Source organism: Gigantopelta aegis, chromosome 9 (assembly GCF_016097555.1).
Source record: "Gigantopelta aegis isolate Gae_Host chromosome 9, Gae_host_genome, whole genome shotgun sequence".
Taxonomy (NCBI): Eukaryota; Metazoa; Mollusca; class Gastropoda; order Neomphalida; family Peltospiridae; genus Gigantopelta; species Gigantopelta aegis.
The window spans coordinates 29,313,141-29,333,155 of record NC_054707.1 but is presented as its reverse complement, the minus strand read 5'-3'; the positions used below and the strand labels follow the sequence as shown (position 1 = coordinate 29,333,155).

Sequence of the window (20,015 nt, the reverse complement as noted above, 5' to 3'; positions counted from 1 at the left end):
TTCCATTGTACTGTGGCAGTGAAACAAATATTTTTAAAGAAATATTTTAACTTTAAACTATAACACAAATGCTTAGGTGCGCAGACTTAGGTGCCACCAGTGTACTACTATCATTACAATCCCCATTTGGGCCTCACATTATTACTATTAACTATTGTATTCTTGAACCTTGACTATATTGTTACAATGTACTTTGTTTATTGTGATGTTTAAACCAATTTATCTTTCTTAATTTATGAAAAGAATACATTTGTTAACATTTTGGCTTGTTTTGTGTTTTGTTTCAAGAATACGGGTCTCCCATTTAAGGCCTGATTTATTTCCCTTCCCATAGCAGCTGACATCTAAAAAATAGCATATTACTGACTAGGAACGAAGGAAATGTTTTATTTAATGACATACTCAACATATTTTATTTAGTTATATGGCATCAGACATGGTTAAGGACCACACAGTTATTGAAAGAGGAAACGCACTGTTGCCATTTCATCATAAGTTCATGGGCTGCTCTTTTCGATTAGCAACAAGGGATCTTTTATATGCACCATCCCATAGATAGGATAGTACATACCACGGCCTTTGTTACGTTGTGGAGCACTGGCTGGAATGAGAAATAGCCCAATGGGTCCACCAATGGGGATCGATCCTAGACTGACTGCTCATCAAGCGAACGCTTTAACACTGGGCTACGTCCCGCCCCTATTATTGACTAGGAGACATATCTATAAAAATATGTATGACATTCTGACATTTATTTGGGAGCCAAAAATGACCCTTATTATACCTACTCCTTTGTACCGGACAATGTCCGTGACCAATCACTTATTTCCAGGCTAGCTGAAGTATATGCAGAGGTGGATCTAGAGAGGCCGTCACCTCCTAAATTTTGTGACAGTTATAATTTTGTTATACTGTAAATCATGAAATTAATGCGTCATGATATTATTGCGTCCGTACATGAGTGAACAAAAATGCGTATTTTTATTAATGCGTCGGGCAAAAGTCCACATCACATAAAAACCACAGTTGTGTTCTTATTATATTGTTTGGGCTTCATCTTTCATGTTAAAAGAAGTCAGTAGTTGTTTTGACAGCTACTACATAATCTGAAGTTAATCGCATGGTGGGTCGACCAGGAAGCCCTAATTACTTAAAGTAGTGTAATTAGTATAACTACACCTTATTGTTAAGGGTATGCCTTGCACTTTTGTGTGGTGATTGTTTCTAATTAATCTACCAGTAGGAATAAAAGGTAAACAGGTCGCTATTGCAGGGCACAATATTTCAAGCGAACGAATTATTCTAACAAATGTTTTAGACTGATTTTATACACTTGATGAACTTTTTAAAAACAAAACATTTGGAACATCACTGTATTATATAACCGCTATGATATTCCAGGAAAGTGAAAATAGAATGGCAACATCGAAACGAAAGAAAGATTATTGAAGTATTCACAAAACGACATTTAACAAAAATAGTTTTTGTATTTTGTTTCATCTTTATATTATAAAAGTTTTATTTTATTTAGAAGTATTATAGAAAAATCCTGCAAATTTTTTGTATTGGGAATGAGACTAAACAAAATGCGTCAAGTTATTATTGCGTCGATGTGTTCGCCGCATTTTTCGCATTAATTACTTGCTCGCATTAATTTCATGATTTACAGTATATTAATTTCCATCCCCCTCCAAACCTCCCCCAAAGTTCCCTTGGCATTCCGCTTCATGTCATTGGGGCCCCCTTAAATGGATTTCTGGATCTGCCACTGATATTAATTGCTGACCGTTCTGACAAAAATCAATGTTGGACTAACATATTTTGAAGCTATCTAGGTGGAACTGTAGATACGTTTCAAATCTTTTTTAAACAGTGATTCGTAATCCAAATAATAGCTGAATATAGGTGTGGCAAAGTAAACTGATTTAATGTGAATAGAATTATTAATCCCTGAGGAAAGCCATGTTAAAGCTGAAATTTAATTGAAATAAATCTTCTATTTTTAACATCTAAAAAAAAAAAAAATCTATCAGGCATGCATTTAAAAATAAATGTTTTTACAGAAATGGTATAGACGATTGAACAATAAGGTACCAGAAAATCCTATCCTCAACAAACAGATCAAGGTAATGGAAGGTAAATAAATGTGTTTTTGTGTGTTTATTGATAACTGGATCCGCGATTTGTTTTACAGGACAGCTTATATTACTGCAATTTTGATTTACGGCTGCCCTTGTTTGGCAGTTCTAGAAATTGGAATAATCAGAATCCCAAATGAGCAATGCAGAATTCAGTTTCGACAATTCCCAACCTGGAGGTGCATTGCTGTATAGTACCCTCACTTTTATACTTTACTCTTCTTTGGTTCCTTGACTAAAAACATTTACAGGCCAATAAAAAAATGGAGCTAACGTACCATATCACCACTCTTTTTCTATCAGTATTGAATTTTGTGTTAATCATTATAGTCAACAACGGACCTAATTATATGATTAAGAGCAGTGGATTACTCTCCTGATATTCCTAAATGGAGAGGACTGTTTAATATTTATATTGCTACTTTTAATTTTACAGGACATTTTGGATCAGGTATTGGCACGATGTTTGAGTTCATTCGATGGGTACTTGTGTTGAATATAGGACTTTCTATTATTTGGGCCACTTTTATTGTCTTTCCCATGGCTGTGAAATTTGACTACTCTTCTCCAAAGCAAAATTTTGCCTACAAACACTTGCTTAATGGACAGGTATGTTTAAAAAGTAGATAAAGAGACCATTCACTACTGTCGGTATTTTCACAAGCATACAAAGAGTAGTCATTGATTATCCACTTTTCTTCTAATAATATACAGGGTTGGACAAATTTAACATTTTAATGGTAGCCTACCAGGTATTTAAAACGTGGTAGCCTGGCAACATTTATGGTAGCCCAAAATTGAAAGATTCCCAGATTAATATATATATATATATTAATATAGTACTTTTAAAACAAAATTAATTGTACTGCTTCTTATTTCAGGTATGTTTAACAAAGCTATTTCGGCTTTAGACTTAATACAATAAGATCGTCACTTGAAATCAAATGTTGCATGAAATTTATTTCTGATGGTATAATCACCAACAAAATTTGTCTAGTACTTAAGCTTTTTCCCTCCCCAATAACGTTTCGTAATGTATCCTGTGGTACATTCCCCCCCCCCCCCCCCCCCCCCCCAAAAAGAAGTTTTTACAGTTTCTTCTTTATCCCAGGATCATCATCTACATTGTGTGCAACATGTGAAAATAACATCTGTGTTTCTAGCATCAATGATAATAACAGCATCAGTTATACCAGACATTCTAAGTTTGGAATAGATGTATAAAATTTAATATATTTTCATGCTGACATTGGGATACAACTAATTTGGTGTCACCTACATCAAAAGATTAATTCCAACAGCTATTTCTTACTGAATAAGCAAACAATATACTGAACAACAAAATAGCTAGAGTATTCAAAATAGCACATCTGTACAAGACAGACAAACAAACATTCCCTTGAAACATTCATCTGTATAAGGAATACCATCTGATTCCAGCATGATTTGACAAACCTGCACAAACATAGTTCAATAGATATTTCAGTGATGGCTCTGCCACTTGCTAAATTCGCAAATTGTGAAGTTTATGAACAGTTGGTAAATTTTATTTTAATTTGGCGAAAAGCAATTGTGTAATAATTAATATTTTGTTGGAACATAGCTATAAGTTTTGCATTTTAAAGATAATTTGGTGACCTATTTTGGTCACCCTAAGCAAGCCCTGCATTTAGACTAGTGATGACACCAACTTATAAACGATAGTCAGAAGAATGGTGGTACCAGGTGTTGGTGAAAGATGAGCATATCCTGCGGCTGCCTCACTGCTGGCACCCGTCATAAGCACAATCTACACTTGGAAAATATGTTGTTATAATCAGTCATGGAAAAAATATGCACAGTATATTAACCATTATGTAAAGGTTCAAACTAGACTATAACATCAGATATCATTACAGTTATTAATGTATTATATCGAGAAATAGCATCTAAATATCTACAATAATTCTTTAAGAAAGATTCAGGCATCCTTGAAAGTTTTAATTCCAATAAAGCATCTATGCCAGAATGAAATGGCATCAATTGTTGGAAATCAGCACATAGCCTATTGAACATGCATTATTATGCATCTCAGCAGTTAATACGTAAACACTAAAAGCTGGATCGAGCTAATAAATTGCTGCCTGACATAATGGACCATTGACCATTGAAAACGTGAACTCGTCTGTTTTGGCATATACAGCTTAGTTTGGGATCAGTGTATTACTTTGAATCTCTATATTTACAATGAGTATGAAACTGACTTGGTATCTTCAGTCCTTAATGTCTTATGTCTAACTTTTTAGAGGGTACTGAAATTAAACCTTTTAGTCAGATAATTTTGTTTTGATTTAACTGACTAATTAAGACATAGTTGACGCCAGGATTTCCAAGGGCCAATAATAAAGAGGAAGTCAACACCAGATCAGGACTCTAACAACAAGTGTACCTGTTGCTCAATTATTACAAACAATATGTCCCATGGCCACCTTCTTCATTTGACCATTGGATGGCACCTGAAGATAGTGCAACAACACAAAGCCTATGCTTCCCAAGACATTAAGTAGTCTCATATCATGGCAACCATGGTAGAGGATGCAAAACATAAAACTTGTCCAACTTAACAACTGATTCGGAGCCAGAGGAGGAAATACCATCCTGGACATTTTCATGGGGCCCAGTGCATTTGGACAGTGATGTTCCAATTACATGACCCCACTATTAAATTTGGTTCGTCTTCCGTCTAGGGGTAGCGCCTTTTGTGGTTCCGCTGACTGTTAAGTTAAATAAATCATGACGATTGGCAATTTCTATTAGTGATTTTATTATATCATAACATATATATCACATGGTAGGCCAATGTTGCCAGATACAATATCCACATAGATGAGTTGCCTTACTATCTATAAGTTATAGTTTAGTTATAGGTGTCTTAATTATTCTACATAATGAGTACCCTTGTGGTACTACCAATATATCTTTAGATCAATATATCACCTAGAATTCATAGGAACAATATACGGGAGTAATGGGCGTGGTCACTGGGTAGTTTTACTAACCTATTATAACTCTCTACTCAAAGATTAGGTTATATTTACATTACCACTGGTAAATTTATAACTTGTATAGTTATGTTACCCTATGAAGGATAATTCAATATGTTACATCATCTCTACAACAACAACGTGTCAAACATAACACAAGACATAAACCTTAAACATAATTACCTAGTTCCATTTGTGTGGTAACCCAACGCCCAGGCACATCTCTTTTTCCCTCTTTTGTTCCTTCCTTTGTCTTTCTATTGTCTCACTTATATATCAATTAAGCAGACGTCATTGGTCCCGCTGGTTAATCACTGCTAAATATGTGGGTAAGGCTAATGTAAGCTGCTGTTAATTTGCAGGTGATTACAGCAAATGAATTACTGTTAATTACAGAGTCATATATGAGTAACACATACTGTTAGTAAAACATGCAGAAATGGATGATGAGCCCACGTCTTTCATTAAGTTTTATCTACCAGTACGGCGGTACACAAAACTTTCAGTGAGTTATTAGCCGTAAAGATGAAGGGTATAATATCCGCCCGGTCCCCTCCATTATTTTTAGTTAGGGTTGAGGGTTAGGGTTGGGGTTGGGGTTGGGGCTGGGGTTGGGGTTAGGGTTGGAGTTAAGGTTCGGGTTAGGGGAAGGGGGGACTGGGCGGATATTTTTCCTAAATTATTAACATTATTAAAGATATCCATCCTGTAACAAACACAGCTATCGTTCAGTTAGCTAGATCTCAGCAGAAATTATCTACAGACTGCTTGGGGGTATTTCTAAGGTATATGGAAAGGCCCTAATAAGGTTGGGCTAACAGTTTACCGTCATAGATATAAATTATCATCAATAAAAGGTTTTTTCTTTGTATCCAAATCAGTTTGAAGGCAAATAAGAATAATACAGCAACTGTCTGTGTGACTTTCCTAGATCAGTTCAGTGAAACCGAAAGAAAATTATGAATTTTGACAACTATTTTGGATTATTATTTGAAATAATTTCATAGATTAATCTAAAGCTATGTGCGCGTATGCGTATACACGAACGTGTGCGTATCTAAAAATTCACTTCTATGTATTTAAATTGTGGTGTCTCCATGTGTACGTATGCATGTGCGTGAGCATCTACATAAAAAAAATGTACGCACAGAACTGGTACATGTAGTGAATTTTTCTCTATGCTCACACAGTACGGAAACGTAAATTCCATAAAATGACGTCATCGGTGAATTTCCCGCTAATTTTGAAGCTAACATTGTGTGCGTCTTTTCATGATTTCAATCTTTTCAACATGAAACCATTAAAGTGTTGAAAGTATTGGTGGAAACACGTTTCATCTAGTAACAATTCCTTCTTTTTTTGATGGATAGGATGAACCCACCACCGGTGGTTTCTTCTTCCCCTCTTTCTTAAAGTTGTGGCAATTGTCAATGCCAGTAACATGTCGTCATCCTTTTTTTCGGGCAGAAGGGCTAGAACTTTCCCCCTACTCATATTTCAGTGGCCACTTCCTCAATTTACACGTTCACACCAAGAAAAATCTATGCATTCTTCTATGCACACATGGAGACCGTCATTACGCATACATATATGCATACGTGCACATGGAGACATAGCTTTACACTGTTCTAGTGTGTAAAATTTAATTCATTGACCTCCAAAACATATATTTAGACATAAAATCATCTTCATACAGCAAACAGAAGCAGAAAAAAAACATGTTTTGATAATTTTGGTGGCCATCTTTGATTTCGTCACCTGGCAGAGTTAGCCTACACTTTTGATAGGGTCACCCCCTGCTACTTTTATTCAGAAGGCTTTGAAGCTATGAAAAATACCTTCAAACCTTTGTCCCCATAAAATGGTCACAGAGCTATTATTTTGCCTCTACTACTGGTGAAAGATTAAAACAAAGACTAATGATTGGGCCAGCCTTTTAAAAAAGAAGGTCATATCACATGATCAATATCATAATTCATAATTTTTTTCTAGTCAAACACTTTGTTGTGGGATCAAGAATAGTCTAGTATATTTACTGTTTTTGTTTTAGATGTCTTTTTCTTCACCAATACATCCAATATTGAAGATTTTAAAACTTGGTAAAAGCATTGCTTTTTCTTTCTTTTTTTTCATTGTGTTCAAGGTGCTTTAGTAAAACAGAAATAATAAGAATTCTGTCTGTGGGAAAGTGCATATAAAAGATCCGTTGGTGCATTAGATAAAATATAGTGGGTTTTCTCTGATGACGTGTCAGAATTACCAAATGTTTGACATCCAATAGCCGATGATTCATTAATCAATGTGCTCTTGTGGTGTCATCAAACAAAACAAAAACCTCTTATTATGACAATAACATTAAATTGATCATTAAATTTTTTTTAAACCAGATGTATGAACACTGTGTGTGTGTATATGTGTGTGTGTAGTGTGTGTGTGTGTTTTATGTAGTGTGTGTAGTGTGTGTGTGATGTGTAGTGTGTGTATGTAGTGTGTGTAGTGTGTGTGTGTGTGTGTAGTGTGTCTGTGTGTGTGTGTTTTATGTAGTGTATGTGTTTTATGTAGTGTGTGTGTATGTAGTGTGTGTGTGTGTAGTGTGTGTAGTGTGTGTGTGTGTAGTGTGTGTGTGTGTGTGTGTGTTTTATGTAGTGTGTGTGTGTATGTGTTTTATGTAGTGTGTGTGTGTGTGTGTGTGTGTGTGTATTTGTATTTGTATTTGTATCATTATGACCAGAGGGCATCTAGGGCAACAAGTCAAACTTCAATATGCATCTTAATATAACACAACAACGCTCATTCAAAATAAATAAGTGAATAGCTTCATTTTTTTATAACTGTTAGGTGTTGTGTTTTAGTGTGAGGATCACTTAGTAACATGCACAGCCAGTTTTGTCATGAGACTCTTTAATTTTCAGGGCATTGGGGCATATGACTAGGGCATGCAGCAATCTCTGTCTATGTATTGATGTATGAATATCTATATATTGTATGTATGTCGATTTTGACTATAACATACATAGATATTAACACACTGGCGCAGGGAATAAAATCCTTTCTGGCCTCACAAATTTGCTCATGCTATTGCTGGAACTTGAACCTGTGGCACCGAATCGCTTGAAGTGTAGGTGTTAATGTTTTAATTTTTGGAATACATTTTTTTTTTTTATTGTTTCGTTTTTATCACACCGCTAGAGCGCATTGATTTATTAATCATTAGCTATTGGATGTCAACATTTTTATTATTTAATTTAAAAAAAAACCACTACATTTTTCAATTAACAGCAAGGGTTATGTGCATTTTCCCATAGAACAGCAGAAACCACGGCCTTTGAAATACCAGTTATCGGGCATTATTTGTGTTTGGAATACATACAAAAAACATGGTTACATAATTAATAATATTTAATATATTTATTTATGCATGTATATTCAACCCTGACATCTAAGCTTGTCATTTTTAATAAAGGCTATTTTAGTTTTATAGAAATTATTCTTAATACTGCATTAAAATTGCTTTTGGGCTAAAAAGTTTTAAAAAATAAACATGAGTTAACTCCCTTGAATAGTTACATTTTTCCGTCTGCAGCTGTTTTGTGTAAATGCTGAAAATGATCAAGAAAGAAAGAAATGTTTTATTTAACGACGCACTCAACACATTTTATTTACGGTTATATGGCGTCAGACATATGGTTAAGGACCACACAGATTTGGAGAGGAAACCCGCTGTCGCCACATAGGCTACTCTTTTACGACAGGCAGCAAGGGATCTTTTATTTGCGCTTCCCACAGGCAGGATAGCACAAACCATGGCCTTTGTTGAACCAGTTATGGATCACTGGTCGGTGCAAGTGGTTTACACCTACCCATTGAGCCTAGCGGAGCACTCACTCAGGGTTTGGAGTCGGTATCTGAATTAAAAATCCCATGCCTCGACTGGGATCCGAACCCAGTACCTACCAGCCTGTAGACCGATGGCCTGCCACGACGCCACCGAGGCCGGTGAAAATGATCAAGAATGACATTACATGTGAATAATTATGTTATCCTTGTTTTCAAATAAAGTTTGGCATTTTGTAACATCTTCATGGTGCATACATGACAGCAAAACTAGGAATAACACTTTTTAATCAATAATGGGAATAAAAAGTATATAGTTAAATTTAGGGGGTTTTTTCCTTCCTTTTTAAAAATTTATTTTGTTTTTATTTTTATTTTTGGACAGGGACCTGTTGGTACATCATGGTTCTTTTTTGGTGCTTACCTCCCGTGGGTTGAAAGATATCATATGGGCCTTGCATATTTGCTTGTTATTTTGGTCACTTATTTTGGAAGTCTTTTGATAATACTATTAAGGTAGGTATATGGCATGTAAGACTATTTTCTCTTTAAATCTTGCAACCACAGTAAGGGCAGATTATAATGGGAAAGAGAGAGAAATGTTTTATTTAACAACGCACTCAACACATTGTATTTACGGTTATATGGCATCAGACATATGGTTAAGGACCACACAGAATTGAGAGAGGAAACCCGCTGTCGCCACTTCATGGACTACTCTTTTCGATTAGCTGCAACAGATCTTTTATATGGACAGACAGGGTAGTACATACCACGGCATTTGATATACCAGTCGTGGTGCACTGGCTGGAACGAGAAATAGCCCAGTGGGCTCACTGATGGGGATCGATCCCACACCGACCGCACATCGAGCGAGCGCTGTACCACTGGGCTACGTCTTGCCCCAGATTATAATGGATGATTAAAGGGGCTTTCTCAGTTACATTGTGATTGATTTCAGAAAAAAAAGCGCATACATTTTAATTTTGTCATTGGCACACAACTCAAGTCTCTAAATTTAATTATATGCATGCATTATTTTCACTTCAGATACCAACCGTTGCTCACAAAATTTACACAGTGTGAACATGCACTAAGGAATATTTGTGAGAAATGTCTTTTAGCAGCATTTATCTGGTTTACAGTATTAATATTTGTTTTGAAATGTAAAGATTATACCTGATTTTCTCTGTACTTCTATTGTAAGCCTGTTTAATTCTGTTTAATTTTCAGGGCATTGGAGCATAATTTATTTTATATGACATTTGGGCAATTTTCCGCATGGCCGCCAATAAATTTGAGCCCTGCTATTTTAAATGCTTAAATAAAAATGTTCTTGAGACAGCAGCTTTAATCAATATGCTTATGTGGTGCCATTTAATATAATACATTTAGTAATATTACTTTACTATTATTATTACTTCATTGTCTTTTAAACACTGGATTTTGGGGCAATATGAAGATTGGAGTGGGGGTAGGGCTGCATACCTCAAAACACACCCCTTGGATGTGTGCCTGTCTTATGAAATATATGCAGGGTGTGCACTTGGGATTTTGTTTTTACTTGCCATTGGGACGAGTCATGTCAGCACTTTGACTTGCCCGTGCAATTTTTGAGTAGCCTGAATTTGTTTAAATTTTTTTTAAAGTGTTGTATAAGGAATAGAAGATCAGTTTTAATGGGCATGTGCATCTCTGTTCTAAAGTATATCAATGTTTATAAAGAGGTAGTTATGCAAATGGCTAGCTTTTTATTACTATTTCTACCCTTCAAATGAGCACTAAATTGCCTGTTATGTAGCGAACTTTTAAGAATTGTTGCATATGAGCAAAGTCAGGCATGTGCAAATGTAGCACTGTCATCAAATGCAATTTATGCAATGCTCTAAAAACAATTGTGGAGCTATTTTTAACAACCACATAGGGCTTTTGATTTTAATAATATTTTACACTGAATTCCGATCGCTAAATCAAGCACTCCCAATGTATAGCTGCATACTGGTAAACGAAATTGGCTGAATTGTTCCGAATACTTTTTATTTTAATGAACTGGTTAACCCCCCACATTTCCCCAGAAATCATGTATGGTTTTAGCTGCATATTATATATACCAGAGAACCAGTGAAATGAATTATTATCAAAACTATCTTTCTGGTTGTTTTACAAACATTACATTTTGAACATTTTAAAATAATTCGCTGTAAAGAATGCACAAAATTTCGGTCACCAGGCGGGCGACTCACAATAAGGTTTTGGCTTGCCCGACATTGTTTTCACTCGCCTGGGGCAACAGTAAACAGTAAAATGCATACCCTGTATAAGTCGCTGGAGTTCACAGTATTTCTGTTTAATTCATCAGCATAGCTGCATCTGAAGAGCCCATAAGTGGATCAAAAGAGTTTAATCAAAAGTATGCATATTCCCTGATATTGTGGACATCTTGGGATCACTCAGTCACGACAGAAGAGGCTACTACCAACCTTAGCAAGGGCATTGCTAGTGCTTTTAAGGTAGGTCTTTCTCCACTATCTGAGATCTAGCCAGTGCACCATGACTGGTATATCATAGGCTGTGGTATATGCTATTATGTCTAGGAAAGTGCATATAAAAGATCCCTTGCTACTAATGGAAAAATGTAGCCGGTTTCATCTGATGACTACGAGTCAAAATTATCAAATGTTTGACATCCAATAGCCGATGATTAATAAATCAATGTGCTCTAGTGGTGTTGTTAAACAAAACAAACTAACTTTTTTTTCCACTATAAAATAATTTTTTAGGTTGCACACCACCCTTAATTACTCCATGCAGTTCAATAAAAGTTCAATGTCAGAAGACATTCTGTGAAAAATATAACAACCTTAAGATGGTCATGTGCCTAATAGTTTTAGGGAGTGCCCTTAATAACTACCGTGCAAACAAATTCAACTTACAGTCCTTCCCACGTGGAATGTCTTTCTTTTTTTTACACTCTGAAATTTACTAAAAGTTATTTATTTCTGAGCCGATTGTTTTCTAAATTACACACAAAAATTGTATTTTTTATGTTAATTCCAAAACGCTTTTATTTTTCTTCTTATGTCAAATCAAACTATTTACAAAAAACATTTTTGTAGGAAGACTATAGGTTGACCACACAAATTATTAATTGCCTACTCTCATGCCAGAGAACCGCCTCCTATTGCTGTTATGCATGTGGCAGTATACTGTACAGTTGTTATCACATATAACAAGTAACTTCAAACCAATGTGTTATTTAAATACTACTGGGGTCAACCTACTTGTAATCATCAAAGAAAGATTTCAAAAGGTATATCAGAATTTTGTATTATTTTTTTATGAGGAACTATTTCTAAAACCGGACTATTACATTGCTACAACAAGTAACCTCAACAAATGATGACGTAATGCTTTAATGACATAACACAATCAGAGCTGCGTTTAGGAAATAGGAATATCTAATATCACTGAGATTTGGTAGTCAACCAAGCCACATAGGATTACAGGAACACGACAACTCAAGTTGATGTTCCTCCTACATTTATTTATAATTGCTACCCGAGTACAACACATTAACTGTAAAACAAACCAAACATTTAGGCAAGGTAAACATATAATGGTTCTATTACAAAAAGTAACTGGTTATTTGAATTGAGACAAGAAAATTAATTTATAAATGGTCCATCTTGTTACTAAAAAAAGAAAAGAAATAAAGGCTGAAAGAGAGTGAGTCAGGGTGATTTTTATGAGTTGCTGAGGTTAACAAGTTTTACAAAGTTGGCCTGACTTGTTGAGAATTCACTATACTGCATGTTATTACACAGTTCTAATTAATTATTACATCTTTCACTCCTTCAGGATCACCTGTACGAACAGAAGGTAAAAGAGAGGAAACTGAGTAGAAAGGAAAAAGATCCACATGCTTTTGTAGCCCGCCGCTGCCTGGCTTGGTTCATAACAATGTAAATATTTCTGTTGATTGCAAGACAATTGATTAATTTTGTGATTCTTGGTGGGTTTCTAGCTCAACTATGACATTTACCACTGGAGCTTTTTTAATATACATACATCAACAATTTCAACATTTCCTTTTAAGTCTGTATTCTCCTAGAGTCTTGATTGATTGTTCTGAAACTTGGTACAATGATTCTCTGAAGTACTCCACAAACTAATTTAAGAGATATTTTGAATTATTATTAAATGTTTTTAAGTTAAATTGAAACTTTGAAAGTTTGTCATGTGGACACCATCTGGGAGAGGGACAGACCTGTCAACCTTTAGTCAAGAGAAAGCAGGAGGTGTGTGTTGAAAAAGCAGGAGATTTTTTAAATTCACACAATTTAACCCAAAATCGCAAGATTTAAAAAAAACATTATTACAATAAGTTATATGAATACTTTATAATGTCATATATACTTCTTAACCTTAGATCTTGGCATTAAAAAAAAAAGTTTAAATATTATTATGATTTAAAAAAACAAATTAAAAAAAATATATATATTTTATTTAAAAATGTTAAGAACATGAACAAGAAATAAAAAATTTAATTAGTACATTTACGGTATTACACTTACAGGTTGCGTTACATTATCATTTGTGGTTAGTGTACCTAAGTACCAAAGACAATTTATATAAATCTTATAAATTAATATTCAGTTTTTACTATAATGAGGAACAGTGGCGTGGTACTTATTTAAAATCATTATAATGATGCAATAAACATTGTATTTTCATTAATCATAAGTAAAACCTCATTACAGACATCGTGTGAAATATACCGGAGTTATACCCATTTCCGTGAGTAACTTTATGTCAATGTCAAACACAACATTTTTTAATTGTACAAAAATAATTTCTTGAAGTGTACCCTTATAACCAACATTTTACCGCACAAACATACAAAATTAACTGACACAAGTATGTTTATACAGCTAATTGGTCTTTTCGTTGTCTTGCTGTGACATGTGATTTTAACATGCATCGTGTGTATCGCTGTCAACTCGGGAGTCTGGCAGTTCAGATTCGTCATAGTTGCATTATGTAATCCAGTGGGAAGACATTTTACAATTCAGAGGTGTTATTAGAATTAAATTGGATAGTTTTGTTTTTTTATATATGGCAACACTGAATGTCAATACACAGTCTGTTGAATTAGCGGCAACACGCTTCGTAGCCATTACGATGACAACAAACATTATAATAACACGTCATTTTATAAACTCCATGTGCTTTTTTAACAATATAAATAGGCTATCCCACAATTCTCACTTCGGCAAAGGTTAAACAGTCGGGACAATTCGGCCTGTTACATTCTCGGAAACCGAAAGTAGTCGACATTTTCCGAATGAGAAAAAAAAGGCAGAGTTACTTCCCTTCTGTTATTTTGACAAAAGAGGATCGATTTTTTTTTATGCTTACAAAAATGTCATTTAACAGGAGAAACTGTCTCCCGCACAGGTGAAAGGAAATTTGATCAAATACCGGGAGACTCCCGCGGAATCCGGGAGGGTTGACAGGTCTGGAGAGGGATAAACAATGCTGGCTGGTCGATATGTTATGGTACTTGATGTAGGATCCCAGTGCATCAATACAGCTTTCGTAGCTGCAGTGTTGATGTGTTTCCTGGCAGCTTCCATAACCTTCTTTCTGATAGCATGTCTCCAGGTTAATTGGTGAAGAATTAGTGACTATGCAAGCCTGGTAGATGGGAGCTGATGTGCTAACATTTGTGTGGTCTCCACTATTGCGAATTGTGAGTCTCGTGCCAGCATGTTCCCCATATCATGTAAATGTACAATGTAAAAACAAAAATGGAAGTGGTGCCTGAAAATCTAGTAAAAAAAAATCACCCTCCTTGAGACCTCTCTCCACCGCATTCCACCTTTTCACTGCTACCAGAAGGCACAACCTAACCTAGCTAGGCCTAGGTTGGTGCCACCAGGGCCCGTGCTTATAAGAAGTTTCGGATACAATCTTTAATGACGTCAAATGCATGCAATTTGTATGGCATTGTCATGACATTATTGTCTCTGACTTTATAACAGTGACTGTATTAGTCTTTAGTCAAGAAAGTTTTATAACAACCAGGCCTGGGCCCATATTTTTGAAGCTAACTTAGCACTACGAAATTGTAAATCCATCATAGGCTATGACATCATAGTGTTTTCCCTAGCTTGTTTTAGCATGGTGCAGCACCATGCCTCAGTAGTCTAGCAAAATCTTATTTTAATCAGTGCCATGCTGCCCTGAGATTAAACGAGCCTTTTACAATAATTAATTCTAAAATTGCCTTTATAAAACACCTCAAATGTTATTATTAATTAATAAAATTTGCTTTTTATATCTTTTGCCATTTATTTATTAAAGCAAGCACATAAATTACATTGATGTTTATTTCAGTTAATTTTTGTGTATTTTTAATGAAAAACAAGTGCACCGAAAATGGTGAGAATGCCCCAAAAGTGTTTGGTCTACCATGCCTTGCCTAATTTCTAGGGAAATCACTACAGCACATGACATAGTGACGTCATAGCCTACAATGGTTTTACAATTTCATAGCGCTAAGAGAGCTTCGAAAATATGGGCCCTGGTCTTTGTCTTACACCAAAGAAAGTTATTTTCACCAAGGAGGAGCTGACACACCAAATGGAGTATTTATCTAAAAAGTTGATATTTACAGTTATAGTATTTTAATATGAGATTTTTGAAAAATAGTTTGGTATGTGTAATTACACAGAAGGATTTGAATGCAGCCGACTTCCATCTCGCTGCTACTTGAATTTCCTCCTCTGGTGCAAAAGGAATGGGACTTAAACTATAAGCCTTTCAAGCTTAATTGTTTCAGAGCTTTATTCAGTACTGCTGTGAATTGGTAACGGGTGACAGGTTTTCCCCCAAAATGACAGAAGAAAGCTCCTTCTGGCACTTGTCGTTCTGCTAAATATTTCTCGGTGTACTTCAATAACAAATACCCCCTGCAAACTCCAAAATATGTATTTATGCACCTCTTTTCTAGATTCAATATTTTAAAATATATATTCTTAAAATAATCGATTCCTGTTTCACATATCTGCCATAAAAGAGGTGACCATTTAGATCCTCAGCTGTTTCTGGACAAAAATCCGGTTCCAGTTGTGGAGGAGACCACATTTCTGAGGTTTATTTTTGACAGGAGGCTATCTTTTGTTCCTCATTTAGGCTACGGTATGTGAAAAAGAAAGGCTTAAAGGCCCTCAATATCTTAAAAGTTATTGGCAAGACTGAATTAGGTCTAAACTTGATTATGGGTGCATTGTGTATGGGTCAGCACGTAAGTCTTACTTGCAAATTCTAGATCCTATACACAACCAGGACTTAGGATTTGTCTTGGCTCCGTTGAGAGCTTGTACGTCAATGCACGTGAACCTATTTTGGGTGCTAGACATGCAAAGCTTTCACTGCAGTATGCTACAAAGATTAAATCAATGCCAAAACATCATGCACATAATGCAGTGTCTGATAACAAATATATGAAGTTATTTGATGCAAAGCTGAATGCCATTCGAACATTTGGTCTTCACATTAAGCAGTTTTTGTCAGTTTCCAACATTGATGTATGTATCTGAGATTTTGGAAATGCCTTCATATTTTATTTTGCCACTCTGGTGTATCAAACCACTGAAAATTGTATTCGATATTTGCATCTAAAGAAAGATTGCACAGATGCAGTTATTTATAAATAACATTTCATGGAAATCCAAGAGAGGTACTGTCAGACAGATCATGGGATGGGAATTCTGTGGCTTCTGCTACAGTTTTTCCATCATACAAAATAATTTCCATGTGATTGCCCGATTCATCATCAATCTTTACTGCTGAAATTTGGAACAGATTAAGGACTCCTATGCATCAAAATAAATTATTTTTACTGACTCACTCTTCAAGCTATACAGTACATGAAATTGGAGCATCTCTTAGTTGGGATGGTGACACGAAAGTGTGTCTTTTTTATCAGTTGCCAATAAAGATGTTATATTTTGTTGGGTACCCAGCCATATTGGTATTAAGGGCAATAAAAAGGCTGATTTTGCTGCCAAGTCTGCTTTGAATTTGCCCCATGTCGGTGATTTTAAATATCATGTTAACCAATATATCTTTTCGACTTGGCAAGATGATTGGAAAGGTGCGGTCGCGAACAAGCTTCATTCTGTCAAGCTAGTCCTGGGAGAATTACAGGCATTGCAAAAAGGATGAAGTAGTCTTGTGCCGTGTCCGCATCAGCCATATGTATTTGACGCATTCATTTATTTTTAAAAAGGACCCTCCTCAGTGTGAACATTATCAATGTACACTGATTGTGCGCCACATTTTGGTGGAGTATGATCATCTCAAGCCGACAAGAAATGATATATTTGGCAACAGAAACGTTTTGGAATCTTTGATTTGTATACAAAATTTTAAAATATACTTACCTTAAAGGTAGGGTCAACTCAAACAAGAGCCTTATGTGTTGGAAAGATGCATACATGGACCACCAACACATACTGACACTTGAGCACATGAAAAACGCGTAATTTTAGAGATAATAAAAAAACATGATTATTCCTGCTAACTGGGGGCAGCCATTTTGTTTCGTTTTTGTGACGTCCGGTGGGATAGCTTGGGGCGAAGTGACGTCAGCTCCTGACCATCTCCTGTATGTACAGTGTAAACAAAAGCAGTAATTTTCGACAAGGTGCTTCTCTTTGATCAACCTGACTTGTAAAAAGCATAAATGACGTAATAATATAATAAACTATTTAACTAAATATATTTCAAGATGCATTAACGGAACAAAATGGGGTTATAGTATTTTTCTCTGTTTAATAATCCAAAGGAAAAATGTACACTATTAGGCCTATTGATATGCTACGTTGGAGCAAAAATTACAACCCACGATACCCAAGTGATAATTTTCTTTTCTTGGGACTACGTAATTGGTCAGTTCTGTGGTTTTAGATGGAAAAGTCTACTTAATCAATAGTTTTACAGAACTATTTACAGTAATAAAACATGTCCATTACAATTTTAGGGGTGACCGGTAATATTCCACAATACCAGTATGTATTTTTGTGTCTAGACAGCGTCAATCATTTGGCTCGTCTGGTTACCAATCAAATACACACCTGCCAATCAGGAATCACAGATAGAAGTAACTAACAGCATAGACCAATTAACTAAGAAAACACTCCGTTTATCATTTCAGTACGTAGGTTAATGCATGGGCAAAACATTGTTAATTGTTTCGACTTGTTGTGTAGCCACTTTGACAATGGTATTTTATTTTGTATTGAAAAATAATATATATAGTGCTGGATATACTTATTGCTGGCTTACTGGGATGTGTATTATTACAGTATATTGCAATGTATGACTATTTATCATCCCGCAAAAACCAGGTAGATTGTGTTTCTCTAGTTCTAAGGCTCATTCCTGACGTGATGCGTTAAGTATTACGTAACCACCAGCTCACCAGAGTGCGTACTCACTGAGATGGTACAAAATGGCTGCGCCCGTTATATATAATAGCCATCACATTTAACCATTTTATTAATTAACTATACGATTATACGTGTTGATATTAAGCAATAATGTGCATTATATATCGTTAAATATGCATACCAGGCCAAATGCCTTAATTGTCCTCTCCTTTAATATTTGTATTGTATTGTATTTTCCACACAGCTTTTTAAACTGTTTTTACATAATTGTATAAATAATATTTCCATATACTTACCTTTTTATGACACCCAATAGCTGGGGTGTCGTTAAACATAATTCATTCATTCTTTCATTCATTCATTCATTCACTCATTCATTTGCTTTAGCAGTACTCTCTGAATTCTTGTTGAATATTAAAAACTAAGTATGGGTGTTCAAAGAGAGAAACTTAATGCTTAAATCAAATAAATGTAAACATGTATTATTAGTCCTGTACTGGTCTTAACTGGGGGAACCACAGTTTTTTTTAAATCTGTCAGTCTTGTCTGTCAAGGTATAATATAAAGTATGTCTGTTGTGTAAATTGACAAAAAACCTGATCAGACATGGTCTCAATTATATCAGTATCACAGTTTGTACAATGAAGAGTTATTTAGATTCATTTAATTTTTTTATTTTATCACTTTAAATTAGACACTGCCAGAGAATTTTCAAATCCACTAGTGCTCACAGCAAGTGAATTATAAAAAAAAATCTAGAACCCACAGGCATAGCCTTGGGGGGAGGGGGGGGGGCATGCCCCCCCCCCCCCCATTCAGACATATTTCCCCCACTACCTTTTATGTTTTCTTGTCATCCCATATAAAATTCTGGCTACACCAAAGCTAGAAATCCTGCAATATCACAAAACAAAATAGACTAGAACTTGGTAAAAGAAAAACTTCAATTCTTTAATTCAGACTAACTTATGATTACAGTGAAGGTGGTTATAATCAGTGTTTCTGTAATTCATGGACTGTTTTACAACATTAAAGGAAGGGACAATCAAGGCATTTGACCTGGTATGCATATTCAACGATATATAATGCACATTATTGCTTAATATCAACAAGTATAATCGTATAGTTAATTAATAAAACGGTTAAATGTGACGGCTATGTAATACCTAACAATTCACGTCAGGAATTAGTCTTCGAACTGAAGAAACAAACCAACCTGATTTTTGCGGATGCATCGCAATATTCTGTAATAATAGTCATCCCAGTAAGCCAGCGACAATTATATATTATTTTTAATACAAAATAAACCACCATTGTCAAAGTGTTGAAATAACTGTATTATGGCTTGTACATAAATTAACCCACGTACTGAAATAATAATCGGAGTGTTTTCTTAGTTAATTGGTATTTTCTTTCCGTGGCCTGTACCTGTGGTTCCTGATTGGCAGGCGTATATTTAGACGGTCCCCAGACACTGTGTCTAGACACTAAAAAGATGTGTGTTAACCGCACAGACGCCCCTCTAATCATAATTGATCAGCCGTCCTGCTTTATTATTGTAA

At 35.3% G+C, this 20,015-nt stretch overlaps 1 protein-coding gene across 3 annotated transcripts in view; it reads left to right on the top strand.

The window, feature by feature from the left end:
• Positions 1-20,015, top strand: part of LOC121382313 (transmembrane channel-like protein 7) — an 83,197-nt gene that overhangs the window by 25,893 nt on the left and 37,289 nt on the right. For all 3 annotated transcript variants that reach the window (XM_041511894.1, XM_041511891.1, XM_041511892.1), the window contains 5 exons: positions 2,064-2,136; positions 2,575-2,747; positions 9,381-9,511; positions 11,355-11,505; positions 12,854-12,957. In XM_041511894.1, the coding sequence (XP_041367828.1) occupies positions 2,064-2,136; positions 2,575-2,747; positions 9,381-9,511; positions 11,355-11,505; positions 12,854-12,957 (632 nt within the window). The remainder of the gene's footprint in view (positions 1-2,063; positions 2,137-2,574; positions 2,748-9,380; positions 9,512-11,354; positions 11,506-12,853; positions 12,958-20,015) is intronic.